The sequence below is a fragment of the Pleurodeles waltl genome, chromosome 9 (genome assembly GCF_031143425.1).
Source record: "Pleurodeles waltl isolate 20211129_DDA chromosome 9, aPleWal1.hap1.20221129, whole genome shotgun sequence".
In the NCBI taxonomy this organism is placed as follows: domain Eukaryota; kingdom Metazoa; phylum Chordata; class Amphibia; order Caudata; family Salamandridae; genus Pleurodeles; species Pleurodeles waltl.
Genome location: NC_090448.1, coordinates 524,810,483 through 524,837,736, shown reverse-complemented (window position 1 = coordinate 524,837,736; position 27,254 = coordinate 524,810,483). Strand labels below are relative to the sequence as shown.

At 43.9% G+C, this 27,254-nt stretch overlaps 1 protein-coding gene across 1 annotated transcript in view; it reads right to left on the bottom strand.

Moving 5' to 3' along the window:
- Nucleotides 1–27,254, bottom strand: part of DHRS7 (dehydrogenase/reductase 7) — a 298,966-nt gene that overhangs the window by 18,794 nt on the left and 252,918 nt on the right. Inside the window, exon 6 of the mRNA XM_069207421.1 lies at nucleotides 17,264–17,476. Within this exon, the coding sequence (XP_069063522.1) occupies nucleotides 17,264–17,476 (213 nt within the window). The remainder of the gene's footprint in view (nucleotides 1–17,263; nucleotides 17,477–27,254) is intronic.

Sequence of the window (27,254 nt, the reverse complement as noted above, 5' to 3'; positions counted from 1 at the left end):
CTTCTTCACCTCCTGAAGCCCCTGTGCACTATTTGCAAAATTCCTTTATGCACAGCCTGGCCCAGGTCCCCAGCACTGAGTTGACCTTCGGCGGCATGGGATCCTTCTTTGCAGTGCTGCACCAACCTTTGTCCCGTGTCCTGGGACTTCCGTGGGTGCTGCCTGGCATCCTGAGGGCTCTCTAAAGTGCTGAGAACCCCCCTCTTCCTCCTCACACAGAGTTGTGGCCCCCAGGTCCCTCCTGGGTCTAGCCAGCGCCATTTTGACGCAAAACGCAACTTTGTCGTAACCAAGGGCTGTTGGTGGCTCAACAAAATCACGTATGCATCCATCTTCACATCGTGGGACATCCTTTGCATCATGCACGAACCCGCTGGCATCTTCCTAGAGTGTATTCCTGCATTCTTCAACTAACCGGGGACTCTTATTTTGCACCCTCTTCTAGGTTAGCAGGGGCTCCTGTGCTTCCTGGAACTTCTTTCGACTTCTGTACTTGGTCCCCTTCTTTTGCAGGTCTTCAGGTACAGGAATCCAGCAGTTGTTGTTTGCAGACTTGGTTGGTTACTGCAATAATCCATATCACAAGGTGTAGTGTGTCCTAAGGAAACTTGCAGTACTTTACTCCTGCTTTTAAGTGCTCTGGGGTGGGTTAATTTACTTACCTTTACTGTATTCTTACACGTGTCTGGGGGGAATTTGTGATTCGCATTCCACTTTTTTAGAATATGGTTTGTGTTGCCCATAGGCCTATTTCCTCCCATTGCATTCTATAGCATTTCCTATTGTTTGCACTATCCTATGTCTAATTAGTTACCTTATTTTGGTGTCTAGTGTATATATTGTGTATATACTTACCTCCAGAATGAATATTGCCTCTAAGAGATCTTTGGTACTGTGTCACCGAAATAAACTACCTTAGTTTTGGTTTCACTGAGTATTGTCTTTACTTGTGTAGAAGTACTGTGTAACTATATGTGGTATTGCAGGAGCTTTGAATGTCTCCTTGGTCAGCCTAAGCTGCTCTGCTATAGCTATCTCTATCAGCCTAAGCTGCTAGAACACTACTACATTTCACTAATAAGTGATAACTGGACCTGGTATAAGGTGTAAGTACCCAAGGTACCCACTACAAACCAGGCCTGTCGCGGTTCTCAACGGTCTTACCCTCGCAGCGGAGAGGCGTAGGGGAACGGTCCTTGTTCCGACGGGTTCTGCTCTGGCCGAGGTAGGGGCGACCCCTTCCGGTAGCCACGGTGCTGTTTGGTATGAGCGAACCACTACAGTCCGTGCCCTCCAGAAGGAGTCCCAGAGGAAAAACCCCAGTAGGGTAAAAAACCTCCACAGGAACTCCCTGAAACGAAAGGAGGACACCAGGGTATTAGGACCGCAGTTCAGGAAGGCAGGAAAACAAAGCAAATCAGGAACAGACAGGATTCGCAGAAGGATATCAAATAGGAGCGTGGCTATCACCAAGGAGTGTTGCAACGCAATGAACAGGCAGTTGGAATCCCCTTAAATACCCCTGGACAGGAAACAGGAAACAGGAAGTAGAACACCGCCATCTTGGATTGGGGAAAAGAAAACAGTAATGAATTAGGTATGTGTGTTAGACAATGCATGCTGGGTAGAGAGGAAGTGGTAAGCATGCTGGGAAGAGAAAAAAGGCAAGTATAAAGAACCCCCAGTGTAAGGGTTCGGTTTGTCCTAGGAACATCGGTAAGTGGTGGTGGGCAGGTGAATACATGCAAGAGAAATAAATGTTAAGCGCATAATGCGCTGTGTGCGGCCATGCCTGAAACCCCCTCGGGGTTTCAGGCTCTGCCGCGTCTGCCTTTAAGGCAGAACTTGAAAAAGGGGGAGCGGCGAGCGCCGTGACCCCCAGACCGGCTCCCTGGAGCCTTTATGGCCCTCGCCGGAGCCGCGGCGACCCCCGCGACCTGGGTGTCTGCCTCGGCGTCTACCGCGGCCCGGGCGTCGGCCGCGGCAAAATTAACGTGCCGCGCCGCGGCAACCTGAGCCCGCGGCCGCAGCGAGCGCTGCGGTGTAACAGTATGCCCCCTCCCCGAGGCCCCGGGTTTGTGAGGGAAGAGCCGAAAAAAGCGGCGGATTAAAAGAGGAGCATGGACTGAAGAGGCATCCTCCCAGGAACACTCACTCAAAGGGTACCCCTTCCAATGAATAAGGTATTGGAGGCGCCCATGGAAAAATCGAGAGTCACAGACCTCCTGCACTTCGTATTCAGGCACATTGTCAACCAACAAAGGAGGGGGACAGGGCAACTGCCTATGAAAGAGATCAGGACGGTAAGGTTTCAGTTGCGAGACATGGAATACTGGGTGGATCTTCCATGTCCGAGGTAGGCGAAGACGCATGGACACTGGGTTGATCTTCTTGAGAATGAGAAAGGGACCATAAAAGCGGGGCTTGAATTTGTTTTGGGTGAGTCGGAGAGGTAGGAATCTAGAGGAGAGCCAGACCTTATCATGGACTTGATATAGAGGAGCCGCACAGCGTCTCCTATCTGCTATTGTCTTCATGCGGGACTTGGTGGACACAAGGTTAGAATGGATAATTCGCTGTATACCCCGTAGCTGTCGAACGAAAGAGGAGATGGCGGGAAGGTTGGAGTTGTCTCTCAGGGGAGTTGGGAAGGCCCTGGGATGGAAACCATAGGAGCCATAGAAAGGAGAGACTTTAGAGGCACTGTGTAGAGAGTTATTATAGGAGAATTCGGCAAGCGGTAAGTAGGGAGCCCAATTACTTTGTGTAGCGTTACAGAAGCTACGTAAGTACTGCTCGAGACCCTGATTGAGTTGTTCTGTTTGTCCATTGGTTTGAGGGTGGAACCCGGATGACAAGGCCACCTGGATCCCCAAGATCTTGCAGAATTGGTTCCAGAAACGGGAGATATATTGGGGACCTCTGTCTGATATAATAACTTGGGGTAGCCCATGTAGCCTGAAAATTTCTTGAGTAAAGACCTGACTTAACTCCTTTGCCGTGGGTAACTTTCTCAAGGCCGTGAAGTGGGCCCTCTTGGTGAAGGAGTCCACAGTTACCATTATGACGTGGTTTCCCATTGAGGAAGGTAAGGCGCACATAAAATCGGTGGATATGGTAAGCCATGGGCCTGGGGGAACAGGTAATGGGCGGAGTAAGCCCACAGGTCTGGTTCGGGGTGTCTTGGCTTGAGCACATGTAGGACAGGATAACACATATGCCTCAGTGTCAGCCTTGAGAGTTGGCCACCAGAAAGAGCGAAGCAAAAGATCTTGAGTCGCTTTCACTCCTCGATGACCCGCAATAGGAGAATCATGGCACATGTGTAAGGCTTCGATTTGCACTGTTTTAGTGGGTAAAAACAGGGCCTTATCATGATAATAGTAGTCATGATCTATGTGCAGCTGTGGACGTAACCTCTTTAGTTCTGTTTCGTGTAGACGGGCATATTCAGACTTAACTTGATCTAAAAAGGTCTGTGCTACCCCTATGATTTTATTGTTGTCGAATAAGTTTTGAACCGTGGAATCACCGCACCCAGGATAACGTCGGGACAGGGCATCCGCCAGGATGTTCTGAGAACCAGGGATGTAGGTGATATAGAAATCATACTGGCTGAAGAAGAAGGCCCATCGAGCTTGCCGGCTATTTTGGCACTGGAAATTTCTTAAACACTGTAGATTTCTATGATCGGTCCGGGCTTCGAAGGGCTCCTTTGATCCCATCAAAAAGTGTCTCCATTCAGTGCACGCGACCTTTAAGGCGAGTAATTCGCGTTCTAGCACGGAATAGTTTCGCTCAGAATCAGATAGAATGTGGGATAGATAGAATACAGGGTGTTCTAGGTCATCATCGTCTTGTCTTTGTAACAAGGCAGCCCCAATGGCTCTTTCTGAGGCGTCTGTGACAACAATGAATTGTTTGCTAGTGTCTGGGTGTCGAAGAATAGGGGCTTGACTAAAGGCTTTCTTTAAGTCCTGAAAAGCTGACTCAGCGCCTGGTGTCCAACAAAAACCTTTCTTTAGGTGTTCCTTTTTGAGGGTTTGAGTAATGAAGCTGGTTCTCTGGGCAAAGTCTGCTATGAACTGCCGGTAGAAGTTGGCTAGTCCCAGAAAACATTGAGTCTCCTTGATGGAAGAAGGAGATGGCCAGTTCAATATAGCCTGTACTTTGTCTGAGTCCATGGCAATTCCGGTTTGGTCTATACAGTATCCCAAATATTTCACTTCTATCTGATCAAATTCGCATTTTTCAGGCTTACAGAACAAATGATGTTGTCGGAGTCTTTCTAAGACTTGGCGGACGTGTTTGGAATGTTCCTCTGGATGAACCGAATAAATTAGGATATCGTCAAGATACACTACCACTGTTTGTTGCAAAAGATCAGAAAAGATAGAATCCATGAATCTTTGAAAGATGGACGGGGCATTAGTGAGTCCGAAGGGCATTACTCTATATTCGTAGTGACCAAAAGGTGTTCTAAAGGCGGTCTTCCACTCATCACCTTCTCTGACTCTTAGCAGATGATAGGCTCCTCGGAGATCCAGCTTAGTGAACCTCTTGGCTCCTCTGACTGCTTCTAAGATGTCTTTGATGAGGGGTAGCGGATACCGGTCTTTGATAGTGATCCTGTTTAACCCTCTGAAGTCGATACAGGGACGCAGGTCTTTGGTTTTCTTTGGTACAAAGAAAAGAGGAGCCCCGGCGGGTGAAGAGGAGGGAGTTATTAACCCACTTTGTAGATTCTCATCTAGGTACTCCTTCAGAATTTGTTTCTCTGGTTCGGTGAGGGAGTACATCCGCCCAAAAGGAACTACAGTGTCTGGCTCTAAAGAAATGGCACAGTCGTATTCTCTGTGGGGTGGCAATTCAGGTCTTTCTGGCTTCTGGAATACATCGATATAGTCCTGATACTGTCTGGGAACTCCCTGTAGAACATTAATGGATCCTCCCACCTGGGCAGGTGCTGTTGAGAGACTTTTTGGGGACCAATAATCCCCGGCCGGATAGCAATGGTGTTGACAAAAATGGGAGGATAACGAAATGGTTTTTGTTTCCCAGTTGATGTAAGGATTGTGCCGTGTAAGCCATGGAATTCCCAGGATCATGACATGGTATGGTGATGAGATTAAGTCAAACGAGAGAATTTCCTGATGTTTACCGAACTGTAAACAGAAAGTAGGGGTGGTGTATTGTACCGGTCCAGAGGCCAAGAGTGACCCATCAACAGTATGTACCTGTTCTGGTATTTCTTTGGGTATTTGTGTTATTTGTTGTTCTTTGGCCCAGGTTTCATCTAAATATAGGCCACTGGCTCCGCAATCCAATAAAGCCAAAGTTCTTGCTTCGCGGCCATCAGTTAAATGGAGGATAACTGGTAAGAGAAAAAGAGCAGTTCCTTCCTCCCTGGAAGAGCAAATAGAAGGTATATCACGATATCCCGTCCTCACCCTTCTTACTGGGGACGGGAGTTGGCGTTTCCCAAGGGCTTGGTTGGACGAATGGGGCAGGCGCGAATTAGGTGACCAGCTGCACCACAATATGGGCAAAGCCCCTTCCTTCGTCTATGTTCCCTTTCGCTGGCGGATAGAGGTCCGCGAGCTGTGTCAATCTGCATGGGCTCTTCCTCGGTATTCCCTTTGGATTCAGAGCGGGCTTCCTCGGAACGATGGGCGAAGGGACGAGATGGTACTGAGTGAAAAGGCAAACGACTCTTCTTTTTCTCCATTCGTCGTTCATTTAACCGATACTCTATAGTTAGTGCTTGGTCCATCAACCCTTTGAGGTTTTCTATCCTGGCAGAATGTACTAGTTCATCTTTGATGTCCTCTCTTAGACCTCTACGGAAGAGTGTCACCAAGGTACGTTCCACCCAGGTTGTTTCTGCAGCTAATTGTCTGAAACGGGTGATGTATTGTAATACATCCTGACTCCCTTGTTGGACTTCGCAAAGAGCCTCTTCTGCTGACGCCTCGAGTCCAGGGCGTTCAAACATCTGTTTAAAAGTAGTGATAAAGGTGGAATAATTAGATAGACAGGGATCGTTTCTGGTTACTAGAGGTGTGGCCCAGGCCAAGGCTGGTCCTGATAAGGCACTAATCAAATACCCCACCTTGGTCTTATCTTGTACAAATTGCGAGGGGCGAAAGGCAAAGTACACCGTTAAGGCATCCAGGAATTCTTTTAATGTGGTGGGATCCCCGGAAAATCGAGGTGTAGAGGCGGCTACTGCAGGGACATCTGTGGTCCTGGAGGCAAAGGTTTGTCGATAAACAGTATTCTCAGTACGTAATTGCTGGAGTTCTTGAGCCTGTTGTTGTATCGTCGCCAGCAGGTCCTGGTTAGTAGGTTCCGTGTTTACCACTGGGTTATCCATAGTTCCGGACTGCAACAGGAATTGTGGGCGTTGCAATCTGTCGCGGTTCTCAACGGTCTTACCCTCGCAGCGGAGAGGCGTAGGGGAACGGTCCTTGTTCCGACGGGTTCTGCTCTGGCCGAGGTAGGGGTGACCCCTTCCGGTAGCCACGGTGCTGTTTGGTATGAGCGAACCACTACAGTCCGTGCCCTCCAGAAGGAGTCCCAGAGGAAAAACCCCAGTAGGGTAAAAAACCTCCACAGGAACTCCCTGAAACGAAAGGTGGACACCAGGGTATTAGGACCGCAGTTCAGGAAGGCAGGAAAACAAAGCAAATCAGGAACAGACAGGATTCGCAGAAGGATATCAAATAGGAGCGTGACTATCACCAAGGAGTGTTGCAACGCAATGAACAGGCAGTTGGAATCCCCTTAAATACCCCTGGACAGGAAACAGGAAACAGGAAGTAGAACACCGCCATCTTGGATTGGGGAAAAGAAAACAGTAATGAATTAGGTATGTGTGTTAGACAATGCATGCTGGGTAGAGAGGAAGTGGTAAGCATGCTGGGAAGAGAAAAAAGGCAAGTATAAAGAACCCCCAGTGTAAGGGTTCGGTTTGTCCTAGGAACATCGGTAAGTGGTGGTGGGCAGGTGAATACATGCAAGAGAAATAAATGTTAAGCGCATAATGCGCTGTGTGCGGCCATGCCTGAAACCCCCTCGGGGTTTCAGGCTCTGCCGCGTCTGCCTTTAAGGCAGAACTTGAAAAAGGGGGAGCGGCGAGCGCCGTGACCCCCAGACCGGCCCCCTGGAGCCTTTATGGCCCTCGCCGGAGCCGCGGCGACCCCCGCGACCTGGGTGTCTGCCTCGGCGTCTACCGCGGCCCGGGCGTCGGCCGCGGCAAAATTAACGTGCCGCGCCGCGGCAACCTGAGCCCGCGGCCGCAGCGAGCGCTGCGGTGTAACAAGGCCAGCCTCCTACAAGGGGGCAGCAAAGCTTTATGTGGCATGATATGTATGGGTGAAGTGAAGCCCGTTGAACAACTGAAGCCTGACTGATCTGCTGGAGGAAGCACACTTCTGACTGATACCTTCAGTTGAGACACTCGGTATAGCAACTCATAGTTAAGCACAGAGCAATGAGAAAAATGTCACCATTTGAGAAATATTTCCTCTCTAGTGAAAGCGAAAAACACGCAATTTCACATATCTACAAACTGTTAAATAGGGCTGCAGATGAGGAGGAACTTCCCTTTCAGAAAACATAGGAGAAACAATTAAAAATAACCTTACACAAGGGCCAACAGAATGATATCCTTACATAAACTAATAATTTCATAACCCATACTGGGGGAAGGGAAACTATGGTGAAAAGGTTTTACTGATATACAAGGGATGAAGGGATCATGAGACACCCCATGGAGATCTACTCCCATGGACTCTGGGAGTAAGGAGTCACTGACACACCTTTTATGATCCTGCTCACAGATGAGACCCTTCTGTCAGGGAGTGCTACAAACTATTTTGGTGGTTAAGGGATCACCCAGAGGTGATAATCCTAGACAGGTCATCTGAGGAAATCTACCCCCTGTGTGGCATGAAGGGAAAACTCATTTCACACATGCTATTAGCAGGGAAGCAAACTATACTGCGGTTGTGGGGCTCGTCTATTGTCCCAACAGAAAATAGCCGGATAGATAAATGTGGGAGTAATTTGGAACGAAAAGATCGCAAAAGCTGCTCAAGTAAAAGGAAAGGACTTCAAGAAGCAATAAGGACTATTACCTGTCTTTTGGAAAAGACTGTAAAGAGCTACTATTCCCCACAAAAGTGAGGGTGATGCACATCCTAGACAATTCTAAACTTGATTTACATTACTGAACAACACAGGGGATAACAAATAATTGTAAAGGTTACTATTGTATCAAGTAACTTAAATTAATATTATTTGCAGAGCCTAGAGTGTGGGAAGGTCAGATTATTTATTGTTATTCAGGGGTGTGGAATTTATTAAAATATCTTCTTGTCCATGGGACAGGTTGCTTTACAAATCTACTTGTCCTGTAAAAAAATGCACTTGTCCCTTTGCTGCCATGTAGTGCAGCGACAAATTATGGCAGCAATCTCAATATATAAGGGCTCTGATAATAGCCTCTCTGATTATGGCAGGACTCATACTATAGTATGGTTTAAATACTAGCAAATCCCTTATTTTGGGACCTTTCCACAGACGTACATACTGGGGCTGTAGGTAGCAGTAAGCAATAGTTTTAGGAGCTGAATGCCCTATTAAGTCTGTGCAAACCTATAAACTTGCATGTTGTAGGGTTTTTTGCCAGCTCTTCTCTACTCTTTTTCCACACTGAGAAAGCTCTGAAATGTATTCCTAACAGTTGGGAAAAAAGTAATTGAAGGATTTCGCATATGCAAATCTACACATACATATTTGCTTGAGCTAAAATGCAGTTCACAGTTTTTAGTTTTTTTACATTTCCATTTTCTGGCCTACTTGCATAAATATGTACTAATGCAAGAATGTATACCATGGGTGCATTTTGTAACTTCCTTTAAAAACCTGGCTCCTAATTAGGCCTGGCATAAAACAAGATCACCTGTTTTTATTAAAATGCCTTCTCTATCTCTCTATTGGCTGGCTTCACTATGAGGGACAGATTTGTGCTGTTTCATAAGGAGCATATAGGCACACAAAGTAGTTTTGTTCAATTCCAGGACCTATGGTGGCAATGTGTGCTTTTTGAGACCATAAATATTTTTACTTTATGCTAGTGTTTGTTGTAATAATGAAGGCCCAGCAGCTCCCACAACAATAAAGTTTTACAAAAACCATGTCAAAATAAATCACGAATTGACTAACCAAAAGGCTGATGACCATGGTTGAATCACCTGGCTTTGCCAATGCTTTTTTATTTTCATATTTCCCATAATATTGTTGAAACTGGTTACACTGATTTTTCCATTATGGATATATTTTTGGGAAATACTAGCATGCCTCAGCACATTTACTAAATGATACTTCAAAGAAACAGTACCTAAAATGTCACAGTAGTTTAGCAAAACGTTTCTTTCCTAGTTGCATTTTTTAATGAATGTTTTGATTTTGAATGCAACAACTTCTCAATGTTGCTTTCAAGCTTTTGCTAATATTTGCATCTAATTAAAGAGCATTCTGGAAGCATTATGCATAGCCTCATATGTTAAACTCTGCAAACATGTGCACACATTTTTATACAGGAACTACTATCAGTAGAGCAGTCCGAGCTTATAGCATTTCCTTAGTCCACTAATAATAAAGGCTTTGCATTAATGAACCATAAATACAAGTTTGAAAAGCATTAACATACAGACACAAATGTTACCTTTACTATAGACAGTACCCTTCCATGATCCATAATGTGGTACTCTAAACTGGCAGCCAAAGGGTTCCTGCAGGGGGTTGAGCCTCCTTATCCCAAGGCCAAAATAAATATAAAAACGTGTTGCCCTTCACCCCAAACAATATGTCCTGGGCATCAAGCTATAGGAATTCAACATCCCTGTTATTTCAGTATGTAGGAAAATATTTGAATAAAAACACTTATCTAAGGATCACAATTTAATATTACTTTAAATTAACTGTAAAACAAAGCCCATCCTCATCACCACTTTGTTCTATTTTTTACAGTTGCAGAAAGAGAAAAACATTGATTTCTTTGCATTGTTTCACATTTTTCTTTAAGCTAGTCAAAAATGGAGAGGTGCAGTATCACCTCTTAAAAAGAAGAATGGGATATGAAGTATAGTGGTACAAGCAGAATTGCACACTTTTTGAGCCCAATAATTAGATATAGAGAGTAGGGTAGGGTGCTCCTGCTGTGATCTGGACCTGAGAATGGTTCATAGACGCAATTTCCCTAACAATGAAATTAGTTATTGTTAAATTGATTCCCGATTGCTACCTCCCCCACAACCTTTGCACTGCTGGAAAAGAAGTGGTTATATAGTTGGGGAATTTTAAAAGAGTAATGGGTCTACCTTGTAATAAACAGACAAAATTCTCAGAAAAGTAAACCCATAAATATATATTTTTGTAGCAATAAGATGTGATCATAAAGATATATGCAATTTTGAATTCAAAGCAATATGGAACTGGTACTCAACATTATTTTGGCATGGCAGAGATGTATGGTCTAAAATATCAATCTGTTCTTGCAGGGTTCTCTAAACACTTCCTATGTGTGCTTTTTGTCCGGAATTATAGGCATCGTAGTTCCCCTAGGAAATGTGTTACTCCCCATTGTTTTTAATTACATTTCTGTGGTACTGATGGTGGCAGCCCTCTGCTTTCAAGTTATGTACATTTTTGTAAGCTGCTACCTTTATTCATGTTCAAAGATTAGGGCTCTGTCTGCAAGATACATGGATGTGTGCAGGCAGGGTAATAATTGTTGTTTGCTACATAGTTTCCCCATGATCTTTTTGTTTCTTACTTCTCAACAGTCAGATGTCCTAACCTGAACTAAACCCTGGCTGAAGGATATACATCCAGTCCTGATACTGCTGCCAAACTTCTTCAAGGTTAAACCATTCTTCACTGTGGCCACCATCTCAGACCTGGGGACAGACTGATTATAATACACAGAACTTGAATAGAGTGCTCTCTTTCAGAAATAAACACTTAGGGGGTCATTACGACCCCGGCGGTAATATGGAGGAAAGTACTGGCAACAGGCTGGCGGTACTTTCCTCCATATTAGGACATTGGCAGTTTGGCTGAAGCCAAACCGCCAATGTACCACACAGATTGTCACAGCGGTAATGGCCACCGGGCTGGAGAACTCAATCTCCAGCCCGGCGGATGTCACTTGACCGCCTGCGGGATACTGACCCCGCCTACCGCCATGGTTTTCGTGGCTGAAAACCATGGCGCCAGGCACTATCAGTTACAGGGAATCCCTTCCCTGTCACTGATAGGATCTTCCCCACCCCCCCTCCCCAGCTCCCCCACCACCCTTCCTCTCCAGACCCCCCCTCATACAAGCCTCTCCCGTCACACACACATACACACACCCATTTCCACATTCATTCATGCAGGCATACATCCACTCACACACACCTGAACACACATACATACATGCAGACACGTATTCACACACTCACCCCCAAACATGCACACACATACAACACGCAACACACACCTGCATACACGCACGCACATACATACACACACACACCCACACACAACACCCCCCTCCCCTCTAAGAACAGACCTGATGTGATAATATGTATTTGGTTAAAGGTTGACTCCATAACTCTTGCAGCAACAATACTAGGTAAACATTTGTCTACAACACATGACAGTCTTGAACAGGGCACGAAGTGAAACCCGTGCAAAACACTGGTAAATGTAAAACACAAGCAACTATGCCTTCTCGGAAAGGCAGCTGCTAAAATATAAAACAACAAGCTGAAGCGTGAGCTGTGCAAAAATATAATAAAATGAAGACAATGTATATGCATGTTAATGGGCACAGACTATGGGCCAAGAGCCAAAATAAGGATGCCCAATCTATGCGCTAAAGGGAACCCACAACAATTGCAAATATCATTAAGACATAAACTCCCTTTGGCATTCAATAGACCATATGAACTTAACAGTATTTTTTAGCAGGTTCCTGGTGCAATATGTTTTCTCAGCAATATTATGTACAAATTTTGAGTAGAACTCCACTAAGCCCAGGAACGCTTTGACATCATCCTTTCTTGATGGTGATGGAGCATTACAAATTGCATCAACTAGCAATTGCTTAGGTTTAATTCCCTTTCTGCTGTTGTTATGCCCTAAATATGTTACCTCCTTTTTGCAAATTTACACTTTCCAAATTCTACTTTCGGCCCTTATTGTTCTGAAATTCTCAGGACTTTTCACAACTTATTGTCATGTTCCTCTCTTGAAACACCTATAAGTATTTGGTCCTGGAAAAACATAACTGTATCTACTCCCTCGCATAGATTTCTCATGAGTCTCTGGAACATGGCAACTGCTGATGCTAGGCCAAAATTAACTCTTAAAAATTTTAAGCATCCAATGAGAGTAATAAAAGTTGGTAATTTATTGCATTCTAGATGTAAACTGCACCTCGTGATAAGCGGACTTTAAATCCAAAGTTGAAAACCAGTGTGCACCCTTGGTATTTTCGATTTTTATCGCGACGAAATTTGACAATAAACTTCGCAGTTCGACCTCAATTCTGCTTGCATTCAGCTCATTAAACATTAGCCGGTTTCAGTCATTTCTATCAATCCAAACTCAGTCAATCCTTCTACCTCCTTTCACTCCTAACCCTCTTGCTTTTCCCTAGTTCCTCAAACTGTCTATGTAGCCCCTCTGGTAGCCCTAGTTCCATCATTTGATTTCTAAATCCAGTCATAATGTGTCATTTGCAGATAACACAACAAATCTTTATCTCAATGTCGGGAGTCAACATTCTCACCGAGAACAGATTCAGTGCTTGTATGACCACTGCCCTGAATAAATTAACCACAATTATCCTAAGCATAACCGTGATAAGACAGAAGTTCTGATGTCTGACAAGCAAACATCCTTATGGTCACCTGTCTGGTGGCCATCAGACTTCAGAAATGCACTCATTCTGACTTCAACGGTTATAAATCTATGGGTCATATTCAACCATAATTCGCCTTTGGTTAACCAAGTCAACCAGGTAGTTGCCGCCTGGTTTATATGCCTTTAAAGGCTCAGGTAATTATTTATTTTCTTCCATTTTCCTACTGTAAACAGTAGTACAATCAATGATCACCTCCCAACTGCACTACACCAATTCCATTGAATTTTGTTTCCCTCACTATTTACTTCATTATTTTCGGGTGGTGAAGAAAGCTGCAGCTTACTGTCTGTTAAATCAGCCAAAATGGCAATCTGTACCCTCTCACCTTTTTAGTCTCCCACTGGCTCCTGAATGGTAAAATGTCAACGTTGAAATCCTTATGACCGATTCATAAAAGCACTACCAATTCCACACCATTTTACAACAGAGAGAAATGTGCATTAACCCCCTGCTCACGGTCTCCAATCAATGCCAACTTGATTCTTGTTCCACGATTTTCGCATACATGTCTTGGGGGACGCTTGTTTACCTACCTGGCCTCAAAATACAGAGACCCCCTTACCAGGATCTCTGAATCACCATGTCCTATTAATACATTAGTAAAAAACGTGAAACATATCTTTTCAAACTTTGATTTGTAATTGCCTTTTCAGCACACCCATAACAGCACACTTTACAATTTAATATTCAATTCAGTTCTTGATCAGTGGACATATAATGAGGGACTCTCCTCGTTGGCCCAGGCCAGCGTCTTTGTTGCTCAGACTGGACAGCACTTTTGTGGGGATGGGGTTTCAGTTTATCCCTCATCAGTCAATGATATTAGAGCTTCACATCCTCCCTAATTTCCTTTTCCACAAGAATCCATGTTTGTCTCTGATTACATGCTCTACATCAACGTTACAGAATCTCCTCCATATTAGCCTGCACAAAATTAACTGTCCAGGTCAAAGCTATTCTCTATAGGGGTCGTCAGAGGCTTAAACACTGTATAGGTTTGGTTCATTTCTTGTATGTAACTAATTGAATTACAAAGAAGTGTAATTTCGACATCTGACAAGCAACTGAGAAAATTGTTCAGACATTTTTCTGCATTATATGAAAGTGTCAAACTTGGATTCTATGTTGAGGTGTATCTTAGACTTTCCGGTCCTCTGTAGCCTGGAAGTGAAAAAAATGTGCTGAGGCAGCAGTGTTTTAATATGCAAGGGCAATTCTAAACTTTTAACATTTGTGAGAACAAAATCTACAAAGGTGAGTTTTTCAGTAAAAATATCTTACAAAATAACTTTCTTTGCGAAAAATGTATCTGAAAAATAATGTGTGCTATGGTCTTCTCTTTCTGCCCCCAAAGAAACCCGAAAAAGAGCTAATCTTCCTTGCAATGGTCTTTTGTGTGTTTGTTATAGAACTTCAGAACCCTTCAGAGCCAAGCAGATAATCTGGTGAAGCATATATAACATGGAGGAGTCATAACCTTTGGTAGGAAGGCCGCCCTGGTCCTCAGTAACAATTCCTTCAGAAAGGTGACAGAGCTGCTGTACCGAACTTCTCATATGCAACCTGCTGACATAATTGCAATGAGGAGCACCGTTTTCAGTGATAGTTGTCCTAAAGGACAGTTGTGCACTGGCTCCGGCTCAAAGGGTGTGCACATGAGCAATGTCAAAATCAAATTCTGGTCGTACTGGGGCATAATAAGTTGCTACAGCTCTATATAAGATGTATCACAACATGCAAAATAAACAAAAATAGTTGTCCGGTAAGAACAGGAAGACCAAAAAGGCCCATAAATAACCTTTCACTGAGGCCACTGAATTGCCTTGCTGCGCTGATAAAATAGCGAACAAAAGAACATCACAAAGTTTGGCTTATAAGGGGTCAGTGTTGCGAGAGCCACACCAAGTGGCAACTTTATACCAGTGCCCAGGGAAAATTAAGTTAGTGGAAGTGGGCTCGGGTGCAAGAATGACTTCAACAGCTTCAATCGGCAAGTCAAATGCATTTAGGTATCGCAGCTCAAAGAAAACAAATAGAGGTATAGGTTATGGACACTTATGTAGGAACCTACCATGTTGCTGAGAATGGAGGCCCTGCTGAAGTGGAAGCCTGCTCAGAGGGCGAACAAAAGTAAAGCAAGGTGCATCTTCACCCTTCTCCAAGTTTGGTACCTTCTTGATGGACCCTTGGACTACAGAAGGTTGATTTCCTGCATCAGAATTGTGAAGTGCTCCTCCTAGAGTCACTCCGATATAGGAGGAAAGTGGGGTGGGGAGAAAAAGTGCAAGCTATGGTCCCTCTGAACAATCTGTAGAATCAATCTGTCTGACAAAATGGATCTCCAGGCGGGGAGAAAATTCTGTACGCTGCCTCACACTGACCAGGAGTGACCCTGAGTGGGCAATCTAAAGTGACTTAGTAGCCACCTGTGATACGGGAGGGAAGAATCTAGGGATTACTGCCCATGCTGGTTTGAACATTTTGAATAGATGCAACAGCGAGGCTTTGAAAGGACGGTCGACTTTTGCAGTTCAAATTGTGAGGGCTGGAGTTGTCTGTAAGCTAACCCCTAGTATAGCCTCTGAATTGTCAGTATTGGTGGAGAAGTTGTTTGGCGGTGTCAAGCCTCAGAGAACATGCTGTGACATGATTGTCCTTGAAATGTTCCAGGGCTGAATCAGCTTTTATAACACCGATCTTTGAGCCAACAAAGGGCATCTCTATTGGGAATGCCTGTACAACCCCAGAAGACCCATATGGTCTCACCCAGGCATGCCATTTGACAGTGTGCCAGCAGCTCTGATGATGGAGAATGTAGTGTCCAGTCTAGCTCCCTGCACATATTTAGCTGCATCCTGACCATCATTTATTGTTGGGGAAAATGAGGCTCTTTGTGAAGGCCAGCAAGGTATCAATGGCCATATCTCACAATGCCTGAATTTACCTATCCAAGAGACAAATTTCATTGATATGTCGAAGGGATAGACTAGCCATATAAAACATTCTCTCTCCAAAAGTCTTTTTGAATCTCTATCCGGCAGACTCGCTGGGAGAGAATTCAGATTGGCCTTATTTTTTATGCTTGACCAATGAGACTCTACTGTGTAGGATGCTTGATCAGGAAGTCCAGGTCGCTGGGAGCCGGTCTGTGTCGCCTAGACCCACGCTGACTGACTGACGTAGGCAGGTAGGGCTTGCACCATGTAGCCAGAAGGCTCAGTAAGAGCTTCATCAAATTGTAATAATAGCTCCGATGAGGCTGGCCCTTGTTTAAGACTCTCAGTGAATGCATTTAAAACAGCACTGTAAACAAAGCACTTTCTTCAATTGGTGGCCCAAGTAGGGAGTCTAGCTTGGTTTCAGGCGATGTGTCCAGCCCATTGGCAATTTGTAAGTCTTGATGCAACACATCAAAAGTATAAGGAGGAGCCACTAATCTGTCCAATTCTTCATATTCATCAGTGTGCTTGAACCCTTTACTGATACTGATGTCGAGTGAGAGATCTGGGATTGGATTCAGTTTGTATAATCACTGGTTGTGCTTTTGTGATTTCACAGCGTGACACAGGCCTGGAGCAGGCTGGAACCCGGAGTCTGGATATACAATCGGCACTGTGGAATCAGTGTCAATAGGGAAGAAACCAGTGTGGATTTTGGTGCAAGAGCTGACGTCATTAGTACAGGGGCAGACTCTATCGGGGTGGGCCTGCTGGCAGATGTCAGACTGGAGATCCCTGCGGCTCTGTGAGGACGAGGCACGGCAACGAAGCCAAAATACCAAACATTTGCAGCATGGTCTCCTTAAAGGCCGCTATTTGCTACACGGTCAATGGCGACTCAGGACCCGCTGGGCACCTCAGGACCAATTACAGCATTGGTTTGGACTCAAAAGTCACCAGGGGAGAGCGATCTATTTCATGATGCTTACTCTCGCTAGATTTCGAGTGGCAAGACTGAGTTGAGTCCTGTATGGCCTTATTACCCTTGAACATAGACTTTAAGTTATCAGATTACTTTGAGCAGGAACAGGACTTTTTTTGCAGGAGCGGATTTGTGACTGGGAACATAACTGGGGGCCACAACCTGAAAAAGAGCAGAACCAATAACAATTTTCACAGACAGCAATATTAATTAAGATGATTATAACATTTGCTAGAGGGAACGAAGCTTATATTGAAGAGGTGAGAATTGTAATATATATTTAGGGTAAGTAGTTAAAACACTATGATGTAAACATGTATACATCATTCTTCGAAAGTAATAGTAAAATAAATGACATACCAATCCATCTTTAAAGTTCTGTATTCTTTTTCTGCCAATCTTTCCAGTTATCCACCATGCCCAAGTAGGCATATATTGCCATAAGTAGCAAACACACAAATATGGTTGATCTGCAATCCAGATTTCTTTCAAGTTATTGGCAATGCTAACCAGCATCAGCTGAACACAGCGTGCAGTGGGCATTTTGTAGGACTGATCTGTTCTATCAGGAGTCTGAAAGACAAAAGTTCCATTAATAAGTTCAAAAATTCACATATTTACACTAGTCCACTAGTTTTATGGTTACATTTAAGGCTGTTATTTTGTTCAATATGTACATTTTTAAAATATCAAAAAAATAAATATATCCAACGTTTTTTAAGCTAATACCAAGAAGAACAGGTTACTTACATTTGGTAATATTCTTTCTGGTGGATATTCAATCCAACTGTAGATTCCTCACCTTTTAAGTATTCCCCAGGTGCCAGACTAGGTCCAGAAACTTTTAGAGCAGTTCTTCTGCTGGGTGATAAGTGGCATCCTGCAGCTCCGAGCCAAAAATGTTGTGCTGTAAAGTAATGAGCGGAATCGCAGATAAGCACCACTCACGGATGGTGATGTCAGTTGCTTTCTAAGCTGCTACCTCATACAGATGCAGCTGAAATGAATAGTGTGCAGATCTCTAGATTGGGACCTTTTTAGAAGGAAGAGTCCAGTTTACGGAAGGGGGAGGTGCGAGGGTCAGTGAGAAATCTGCAATTAAACAGAGTATCCATTAAAATAATTGTTATCGAAGGTAAGCAAGTTGTTCTGATGGACACTTCTAACTGCAGATTTGTCATCTTGCGAATAGATACCATAGCAGAACCTCCCAAGGTGGTGGGTCTGTGAACTGGCGCATACCAAAAAGTCCTGCAGGGCTGATCTGGCAAAATGCCCCTCTCAATGGATCTGCTCGTCAAGGCAGTAGTCCTTCATTAACATGTGTACTGATGTCCATGTAGCCACTTGCCTTATGTCCAGGACAGATAATCTGTGTGCTTGCACAGTGGTAGCACCTTTGGCCCTGGTGGAATGAGTCAGCAAGCCTTTTGGAGGCTTCTTTTTCACCAGCAGATCTTTATGCAGAGTACACTTAATTTGCAGATGGTCGGTTTTTGCACTACCTTGCCGTGCTTTGCTTCAGAAAGCCCTACAAATCGATCCATGTTCCATGATACAATTGAGATAGAAGCCCAATGATCCCTTAGGGTCCAAACAATGTTGTCTCTCTTCCTCCTTAGAGGGATGAGGCGGAGCAAAGAATGCCAGAAGGGATAGATTGGTCGACAAAGGACTAACCGCTTTAGGTACAAATTAAGCTCGGGTCCTCAAAACCAATTTATCAGGTAATAAAGTGGTACAGTGTGAATGGACAGCAAGAGCTTAAAGTTCACTCCCAAGTCTAGCCAATGCTATGAGAAAGATTGTCTTACTGTCATAAATCTCAATGGACAACTGCACAGCTGCTCAAAAGTGGTGCCCATGAAGGTCAGGACTAAGTTTAAGTTTGGCTGAGGAATCACAAAGGGTTTTAGTGAGAACAAATGCTGCAAACTTTTCACAAATCTCAACAGAAAGTGTAATTTGAATAATGACAACTGGTCTGGAAACCACAAAAAAGTTGAAAGAGCTGATAAGTAGAGTAGGCCTTACTCATGCCTAAAGCAAGTCCTTGCTGGGCTAGGGATAGAACAAACAATAAAACTTCAGTTAACTTTGCTTGTAATGGGTCAATTTGTCGGTGTCACAGCAATCCACAAATTTGTCTCAATGAGGGACGTAGACCAATTTTTGAGAAGGGATGGCTCATTGCCAAGATGATATCAACAACTTCAGCTTGCAGGTCGAAGGAAGTCAACTGCCTCTGCTCAGTCTCCAACCACGGAGTTATAAAGTGTTGCAGGGCTGAGTGCCACACCCTGCCCTGCTGTGAAAGAAGATCCTCCCGAAGCAGCAGTTTGATCAGAGGACAGATAATCAAGCACAGGAGTTCCAGGTACCACACTCTCCTGGACCAATACAGTGCCACTAGGATGTCTTTGTCCAGGTCATTCCTGATCTTCTTCAGAACTCTGGGCAGGACAGGCAGTGGCGGGAAGGCACGGAGGAGTCCCAAGCTCTACCCTAGAGGAAAGAGTCTGAACGACACCTGTTTGGAAATACCAGTGCACAGGAGTGTTCTCAGCAGTGGTGAAAACATTGAGCCAGGGTTCTCTCTCTTGCTTGAGGACAGCCTTTGCCACCTCTGGGTAAAACTGCGATTCAAGATCCATTAGGCGCTGAAGTTGGTGTGCCTGGGTTTTTAAGATCCCGCCACGTGGTTCCCCAGCAGAGAAATCCCTTAGTGGTTCAGCCACTTCCAGAAGCATAAAGCCTCTCGACACAGGACCCAAAACCCCATCCCATACGCTTGTTGCAGCAGCACATTGCGGTGGGTTGTCCATGAACACATGCACCAGCCTTCTTTTGATGGTAGGTACGAAGGCCTTCTACGTCAAGGAAATGGCCCTTAACTCCAATAGATTAATTCTAATTTCCGCCACAGAGCAGAATCCTCTGATCTCCATCTCTTCCACATCGCCTCCCCAACCAAGCAGTGATACATGTGTGACCACAGTCAGTTCTCGGGTAGGTTGCAGACCCCTCTCCTTACCTCAACCATTGAAGTCCAGCAGCCACCACTACACATCTTTCACAGTCTCCTCTGAAATCTGGATCCAACCCAACACATTTTCTTGATGTTATTCCCACTGGGATTTAAGGTCCCACTACAGAGCCATATGTGTCATCTGGTATGTAGTACCTCAGATGAACAGAAGTGTCTACAAAGGAGTCAAGTTTGACTTCAGCAATTTGACGTGAACCCCAATGATGTTAGGATGTTTGCAGCTGTTTGGAGTGAATCAATGACTGCCTGGGACAAGCCTGACTTTAGTCATCGAGGTAGGATAACACTGGTAGCCTCGACCTCTTAAGGTATGCTGCAACCACTGCCATCAATTTTGTGAACACCAGAGGAGAACTGGTGAATGCAAACTGGCCCACCATGAACCGCAGGTGGCACATATGGACAAGCAGGAAGTGACAGAAAATAAGCATCCTGCAGGTCCAATGCCACCATCCAGAATCCTGAGTCTAGGGCAGACAAGACCTGGGCTAGCATAAGCACCCTGAATGTGTCCTTCTGTAGAAAGGCACTGAGATGGCGAAGATGTAAAATATGATGAAGCCTCCTTCCTTCTTCAGCACAAGGAAATGGCAGGATTAATACCAAATTCCTCCTTCGGAGGCCAAAAACCCCCTCTTTGGCACCATTGGCCAGAAGGGCCTGCAGATCCTACCATAAGACACATGGTCCTCATCAGACACTCAGAAGACTGTGGAAGGAAAGAAAGGAATGGGAACGGATAGCTCCACTAGACAATTTGGACGGCCCACTTGTCTGTCGTGATGGCCTGCCACTGTTGGAGGAAATATCAGATCCTGCCACCAGAAGAGTGAGCCGGTAAGAACACCTTGAAACAGTTTGCGGATGTGGATGCTGGAGAAGCAGGAAATGAGCTGTGTTGTCCCTACTATCTTTGTTGTCTCTGAAAACCGCAGACTTTGCCTCAAAAGGACTGCAAGAACAGCAGGGCTGGAGAAGAAGTCTGGAATTAGCAAAATGGAAACCCTCTACCATAGCCATGAAAAGGCAAATTGCTGATGGCACTGCCCTTTGGGAGCAGAAAGGCACACAGAATGTGTTGTGGCTGTGCTCTCATTCAACAATGAATCATCATGTTAATTAAAAATCCACATATGATTTGTTTTTAACCATACCCAGGGTACCCAGTTAATTAAAAGGAAAAACTTGTGGTATACCCAGATATTTTTATAAAAATGTCTGGATCCCTGCACTTCCCCAGAAGTGCTCAAGGCTCCAGATTAGCAGTAGAGTCCGGCAAAGTTGTATTTCACCACCATGGTATGGATAGGACACCAATGATAACACATGCCACAAACTGTGGGTGAGCTGACCTATTCAAATCTTATATGACTCCTATAAGTATATCAAGACAAAAGGAACATTGTTTCTCTGCTAGAGGGACCTTAGCATTTGTTTTTTTCCCCAAAGACTAGTTCTCAAGCATTTCATTCTTCTGCAAGCTCAAAAGCTTTAACTGTTCCAGCTGAAAATTGTGTCATCGCTATTATGTTATCTTAATTTATTTTTTTGTACATTGCAGCATTTGCATAGCGACTCTGTTCACTGGGTGTTATGGTGTGAAAACGTATGCGTTAGCTGTGGGTTTTACAATTGGTGGTAGTTTCACAGGGTACAAATGTATGCATCTATGTAGTATTTATATTGCACAAACCCAGTCAAACGGCAATGGAGGACTGTACAAGGTCAAAAGGCAATGATACACTCACTGAGTGATGGATGAGAATCTGAGTTCTAAGAGTGGAGGGTAGACTGTTCATCTTTATGTAGTGTTCTTTAAAAATGTGTTATTGGTTGTGATAGAAAGGAGGATGTTGAATGTGCAACCTTCATCTAAACCCTGTGAGTGTTTTAATTAGGATTAGTGTTGCATTTTCTCCCTTTTCCACTATAGCAATGTTTGATTGGTTATCCTCCTTCAGAGATTAGAGGAAGGTAGGGTTACATTGCGCTCTCCCAGTGGTGTCAAGGTAAAAGCATTTAGATAAATAAAGTTTTCTGGTGTACGGAATTCCACTAGAGGACACTCTTTAAAGTCACCGCTTGCTCTCCCAGCTTATCTTCTAAACCAAGGAGATGCCACATTTATTTTGTTAAAACTTGTTGGACTATACAGTATTTTAGGGAAAGGCACTTCTGACAGTATGACACAGGCCACATTGTCATTGATCTTAAAGCCTTCAAAGAATCCTGTATATTGTGAAATCTACTGGCAAATAGCATATGCTTACTATTGTCATAAGTGGGTTGTGAACGTTTTAGTGGCCAGACTTTATTCGTCAGACATAATTCTTTTCACACTCCTATTCATGAGAGGCTGAAAACCTTTATTCTTGCTAAACACGATTTAACTTGATTGGTGCAACAGATATCAGCATTCCTATAAAGACACCATAAGTCTTTATGGGTATCAATTTGGCAAAAGCATTTGATAGATTCAATTGGGCTTATCTGTGGCCGATACATGGGCATTTTGGACTTGGGAATAAGTTTATATGTGTCATTCAGGAATTGTAGACTTTTCCCCCACTAGGCTGGTGAAAATGAGTCTCAGTGATAGATATATTTTGCATACTGCACGTAAGGAGGTAGTACAAGGCAATGATGCCACGTAAGGAGGTAAAAGGCAATGATGCCACGTAAGGAGGTAAAAGGCAATGATGCCACGTAAGGAGGTAAAAGGCAATGGTGCCCCCTTTCTCCTTCTTTGTTTGACCTTTGCACAGTGATTTAGGCAGGGATGTAAAATTATTCCATGTGATTTCAATTCATAGCATAACAAGATCGCACTTTATGCTACTGACTTCATAATCTATAAAGCAGGTATACTTGTCTCATTTTCAATGAGTTGACAGAGGCGTTTGAATAGCTATTGGCATATGGAACTAATAACGACAGGTCAGCTGTTGTGTGTTTATTTATTCATGGATCTTTGTAAAGCGCAGATATATACCCTCAGGGAGTCTCTTGGTGGTGGAAGAAATCGTAAAAAGCTAAGGCCTTAAAAGCTCTTCTTTCAGTATTTGTAAGTTTGAAGTTAGGAACAGAATGGACAACAGCATTGGTTACGGTCATTTGCCAAGGTAATCATAGCAGTTGAACGATCCTGCATCGAACAAGCTAAACTAAAAGCTGATTTGGATAACCTTGACAAGCGGCACCCCCCCAAAGATGAATCTGAGACCATTTACAATAACTGGAGCAGCACAGACATGGAAGGTGGAGTTAAAAGGGGGGGTCTCAGTTTTGGATCTATTTAATTTCAAAAACCTAGATTCCATCCAAACAGTTGCCTCTAAAGAATTCTAAATGTATTTTTTCCAAAATAAAAAACCCTCGATTTTACTGGCTTGAATGTGATGTCACCAGGTCGCTCTTTGCGGTGTTTTGTGTAGCAGGAGCTAAGCCCAAACGGGAGACGTGTGGGAACACATAATTATTAGTTGAACTTATCTGCATTTTTGGCTTCCAAATATAAGCCAAGGTGCACAAAAGAACATTTTGCAAAAACGCCCTCTGAATCACATGATTGTATCAGTAGCTCCAAATTCATTTGCACAAATAACCACTCTTTCTGAACTCCGTATCCTGTGCGCATTTCAGAAATACATAGGGTTCCCTTCATACCCATTTTTAATTTATTAGATTTTAACATATGAATTGCTGCATGGTCAGTACACAATGAAAAAATTATAAGCTGCAGTTTAGTTGTTGGCCTTGAGTACGGCAGGTTTTTGGGAACCCTACAAATCCTAAGAATCCCTTCGACTAGATTGGTCTGACTGATGTAACAGTAGTCTGCTTTTTTAAATTGCCTATTGTGATAACAAAAATTACAGATGACAATAATGTCATTGATTGGTATTTTTCTACTTTCATTATTTTTTTTCCAACAATTAGTTTCTTTTGGAAAAAGTTCCATGACCCCTTACTGAATTCAGAAGTCTGTGTACTTTTCAGAAGTGTATAGCTTTCCTGGATTACTAATGTATTTCACGACTATTTCCAATAGAAACTACAAGTTGGTTGAAACTACAAAAATGAGGAAAATGTGCTACATTTTAGCAAGATGCAGTAACTGAGGAGAAAAAAAAAGTATTTTTAAATTATATATATATTTTTTTTTACACAAATCTGCTTGTTTCTGAAAGCTGGAAAGATAGTGATTCTTGCACAGCAAACCTTACTTTTGTGTTACAACTTTTTTTTTGCGTTTTTAATAGAAAGAGAACAAGACCACTTTGCAACATCATCAAATATATAATAGGAGACAAGAAGATAAGAAAACCTGCCTCCAACACCCCCTAAGGTTACATTTGCATCAGAGAGAAATTCAACAATGCTTCAAAAATAATCAACTGCCCCTGCCCCTCCTCCTGTCCCCAGCAAGACACATTTTCAAACATGTGGAGACAGCAATAGTCATACAGAACAATGGGTGTCTCCCCTCCCCCAAGATAGTGTAACGCAACAGACAGAATGGGCCCAAAGAGCGGGCACGTCAAGGCGGGTCTTTTTCAGAGTCTGAGAAGTCCGAAATGTCTGAAGCTTTCAAAGTTGTAGACATAGTGATATGTATGCCCCCTGCACTGTTTTGATGTAGAATATGTGTGAAAAATAGGCGCCATATTGCATCAAACTTAGCCTCTCTATCTCAAGAATTTTGGTGAGCCTTTCCATTGCATATAAATTTCACAGCATTCCCTACCATACATTTAATGTGGGTGCCTGAGATTGCTTCCATATTTGTGTTAAGCATAATCGTGCAGCTAAAAGAAGATGGGATAGGAATAAACCATGTAGTGTCAACGAGAGAAGGGCTCTCTCTGCACCCGGAGTGCCCAAAAGAACCAGCAGTGGATCACGAGGTATTGTAATGTTGGCTATCCTCCGTATGCTAAGTAGGACCTCATCCAAGAATGACTGTACTCTTGGGCAGGACCACCATGTGTTTAAGAATTTACTTTTCCCCCACACCCCTTCCAGCAAGAATCCAAGCTCCCAAACATTCTAGGTAACCATACTAGTGTCAAATACTTGTGTGTAAGGAGTTTATAGGAGTTTTCCTTGTGACAAGGGCACATTGAGTATTTAGACGCCTGTTGCCAAATTGTTCCCCATGTTTCCTCGGAGATATCCCTCTCAAATTCTCTTTCCTACTGTGTCATGTAGGCATGTTTCTTTGGTAGGGAGAGGTTAAGTCTGTAGCGGTTTGGCCACGAGATGCCTTTATGTCTGACGTTTGAGAGATACAGTGATTTTATGGGCATTTCCTCCCTCACCATGGCCAAGCGAGCTGCCTGGTGCCCAGCCCAATGTAAGGCTTGTCCTACTTGATACGTGGCACTTTGGGTCAGGCAAATTTCTCCCTTACAGACTCAGAGCGCAATTTGCCCTTGTTGTAGAAGTCTCACAATTTAGGGGTGGGACCCTGATCTCAGCAGAACGTCTTGATGTAGCAGTCCCAGTGGGAAATCACTACTGGGTGCTAAAGGGGTAAGGGGGAAGGGATAAGATGGAAATAATTGTCTGCAACGAACATCATGCCAATAAGCTAGTAGTGTAGAAGTTAGCATGAGCAGTGGGGGACCCAGGGTGCTCCTGGATGGAGGAAGCCACAAGAGGCCATCCAAGGGGGCTGGTGAGAAAGCCTGTTCCACCTGTACCCATGGTTGGTAGTTGGGGGGTAGTTCCAATCTAGGAAAGGCAAAAGCTGTGCCGGCTTGTTGTAGGTGGACACATCAAGAAACCCCAGGCCTCCCTCAGCCGTAAAACAGTATAAGGTTGCCCTGGCCACCTGTGGGGACTTTCTCCCCACCCAGACAAAACTAAGCATTTTAGTACTAATTTTTGTTTGCATCATTTTAGGTATCGAGAGGGGCAGAGTCTGAAGAACATAAAGCAAGCATGGCATAAAGGTCATCTTAAGACAACTGAGGCAGCCCAGTCAGGAGATTTCTATCTTGCCCCATCGGTAGAGGTCCTTAAAGCAAGATGTTGAGCAATGAGGGTATATTGCTTAGGCAAAAGTCCTTAGTGTGTGAAGGGAGGTGAAAGCCAAGATAAGTTATTACTGAGTTTGTCCATTGGAATCCAGCCCTCCGAATGAGTTACACAGGACTACCATGCGGATCAGCCACCCCCATATCCCAGAATTTAGTAAAGTTTACTTTAAAGCCAGAAGCTCTTGAAAACAAATCCAGTTCCTTCATCAGCTCCGGGATGGAAGAATCCAGGCTAGTAATGAAGCATAGTATATCATCCACAAAGAGAGCAAGCTTGTGCTCATTCCCGCCGATATGTATTCCTTGGATCACAGGACTGCCCTGGATTTTTTGCTACTAAGGGCTCCATGAACAGGGCAAAGATTGAAAGGGCAGGGGGCACTACTGATGATTGCCCCTCAAAAGGGTTATAGAAGGCAAAAACTTAGCATTAACCTTCAGCTTGGCCGATGGTTTCTAAAAGTTGGCTCAAATGTAAGTTTTCATCTTTGGGCCCATGTGGGTTTGTTCAGGAACTTTGATAACTACTGCAATTCCACGCTATCAAACGCTCTCTCAGCATCTAGACAAAAGAGAGCTAGAGGCTGGTGGGTATGTTTGGCTGCTTCTAGAAGGGAAACAGCCAAACAAGTGTTCTCATTAGCCTGCCTTTTACAAAGTAAGCCTGATAGTTGTGTAACTATGATTGTTGGTGAGATATGTTGAAGATGCAATACAAGAATAGATGTGAAGATTTTAACGTCAATTTAAAAGCGCTATAGAGCGATGTGAAGAACAATTGGTCAGGGATATATGAGGTTTTAGAAGCAATGTTATATGGGATTCTAGCATTGTGTCTATTAATATGCATACAAACAATGTCAATGTATGCCATGATGTGTGCCAGTATAACAATGAACTTGCATCACTGTTGTCAAATCCACCCTACATGTCGTCCCATTAACCCAGAGTCAGAAATATGTGGTCAGGCAAGCCCTGCAACCTAGACTTGAAGCAACTGATTGGCAGATCACAGGTGGAGTAATGCGTAGCCCATGGACAAACCTGCAAACATGAAAAACCCAGACTGATTCCCTAGGTAAGCTGCAACACTAAAAAAAGTTCTATGAGACTGGGCCACATGAAGTGAGGAACACTCAACCAATCAAAACATCTCTCTCTCACTCCCCCAGCTGATTACCCCCACCCCACATATGCCGGACATCTTGACATGTTACCTACTGGCCTGCATTTTGTCCACGCAAGGTCGAGACCCACC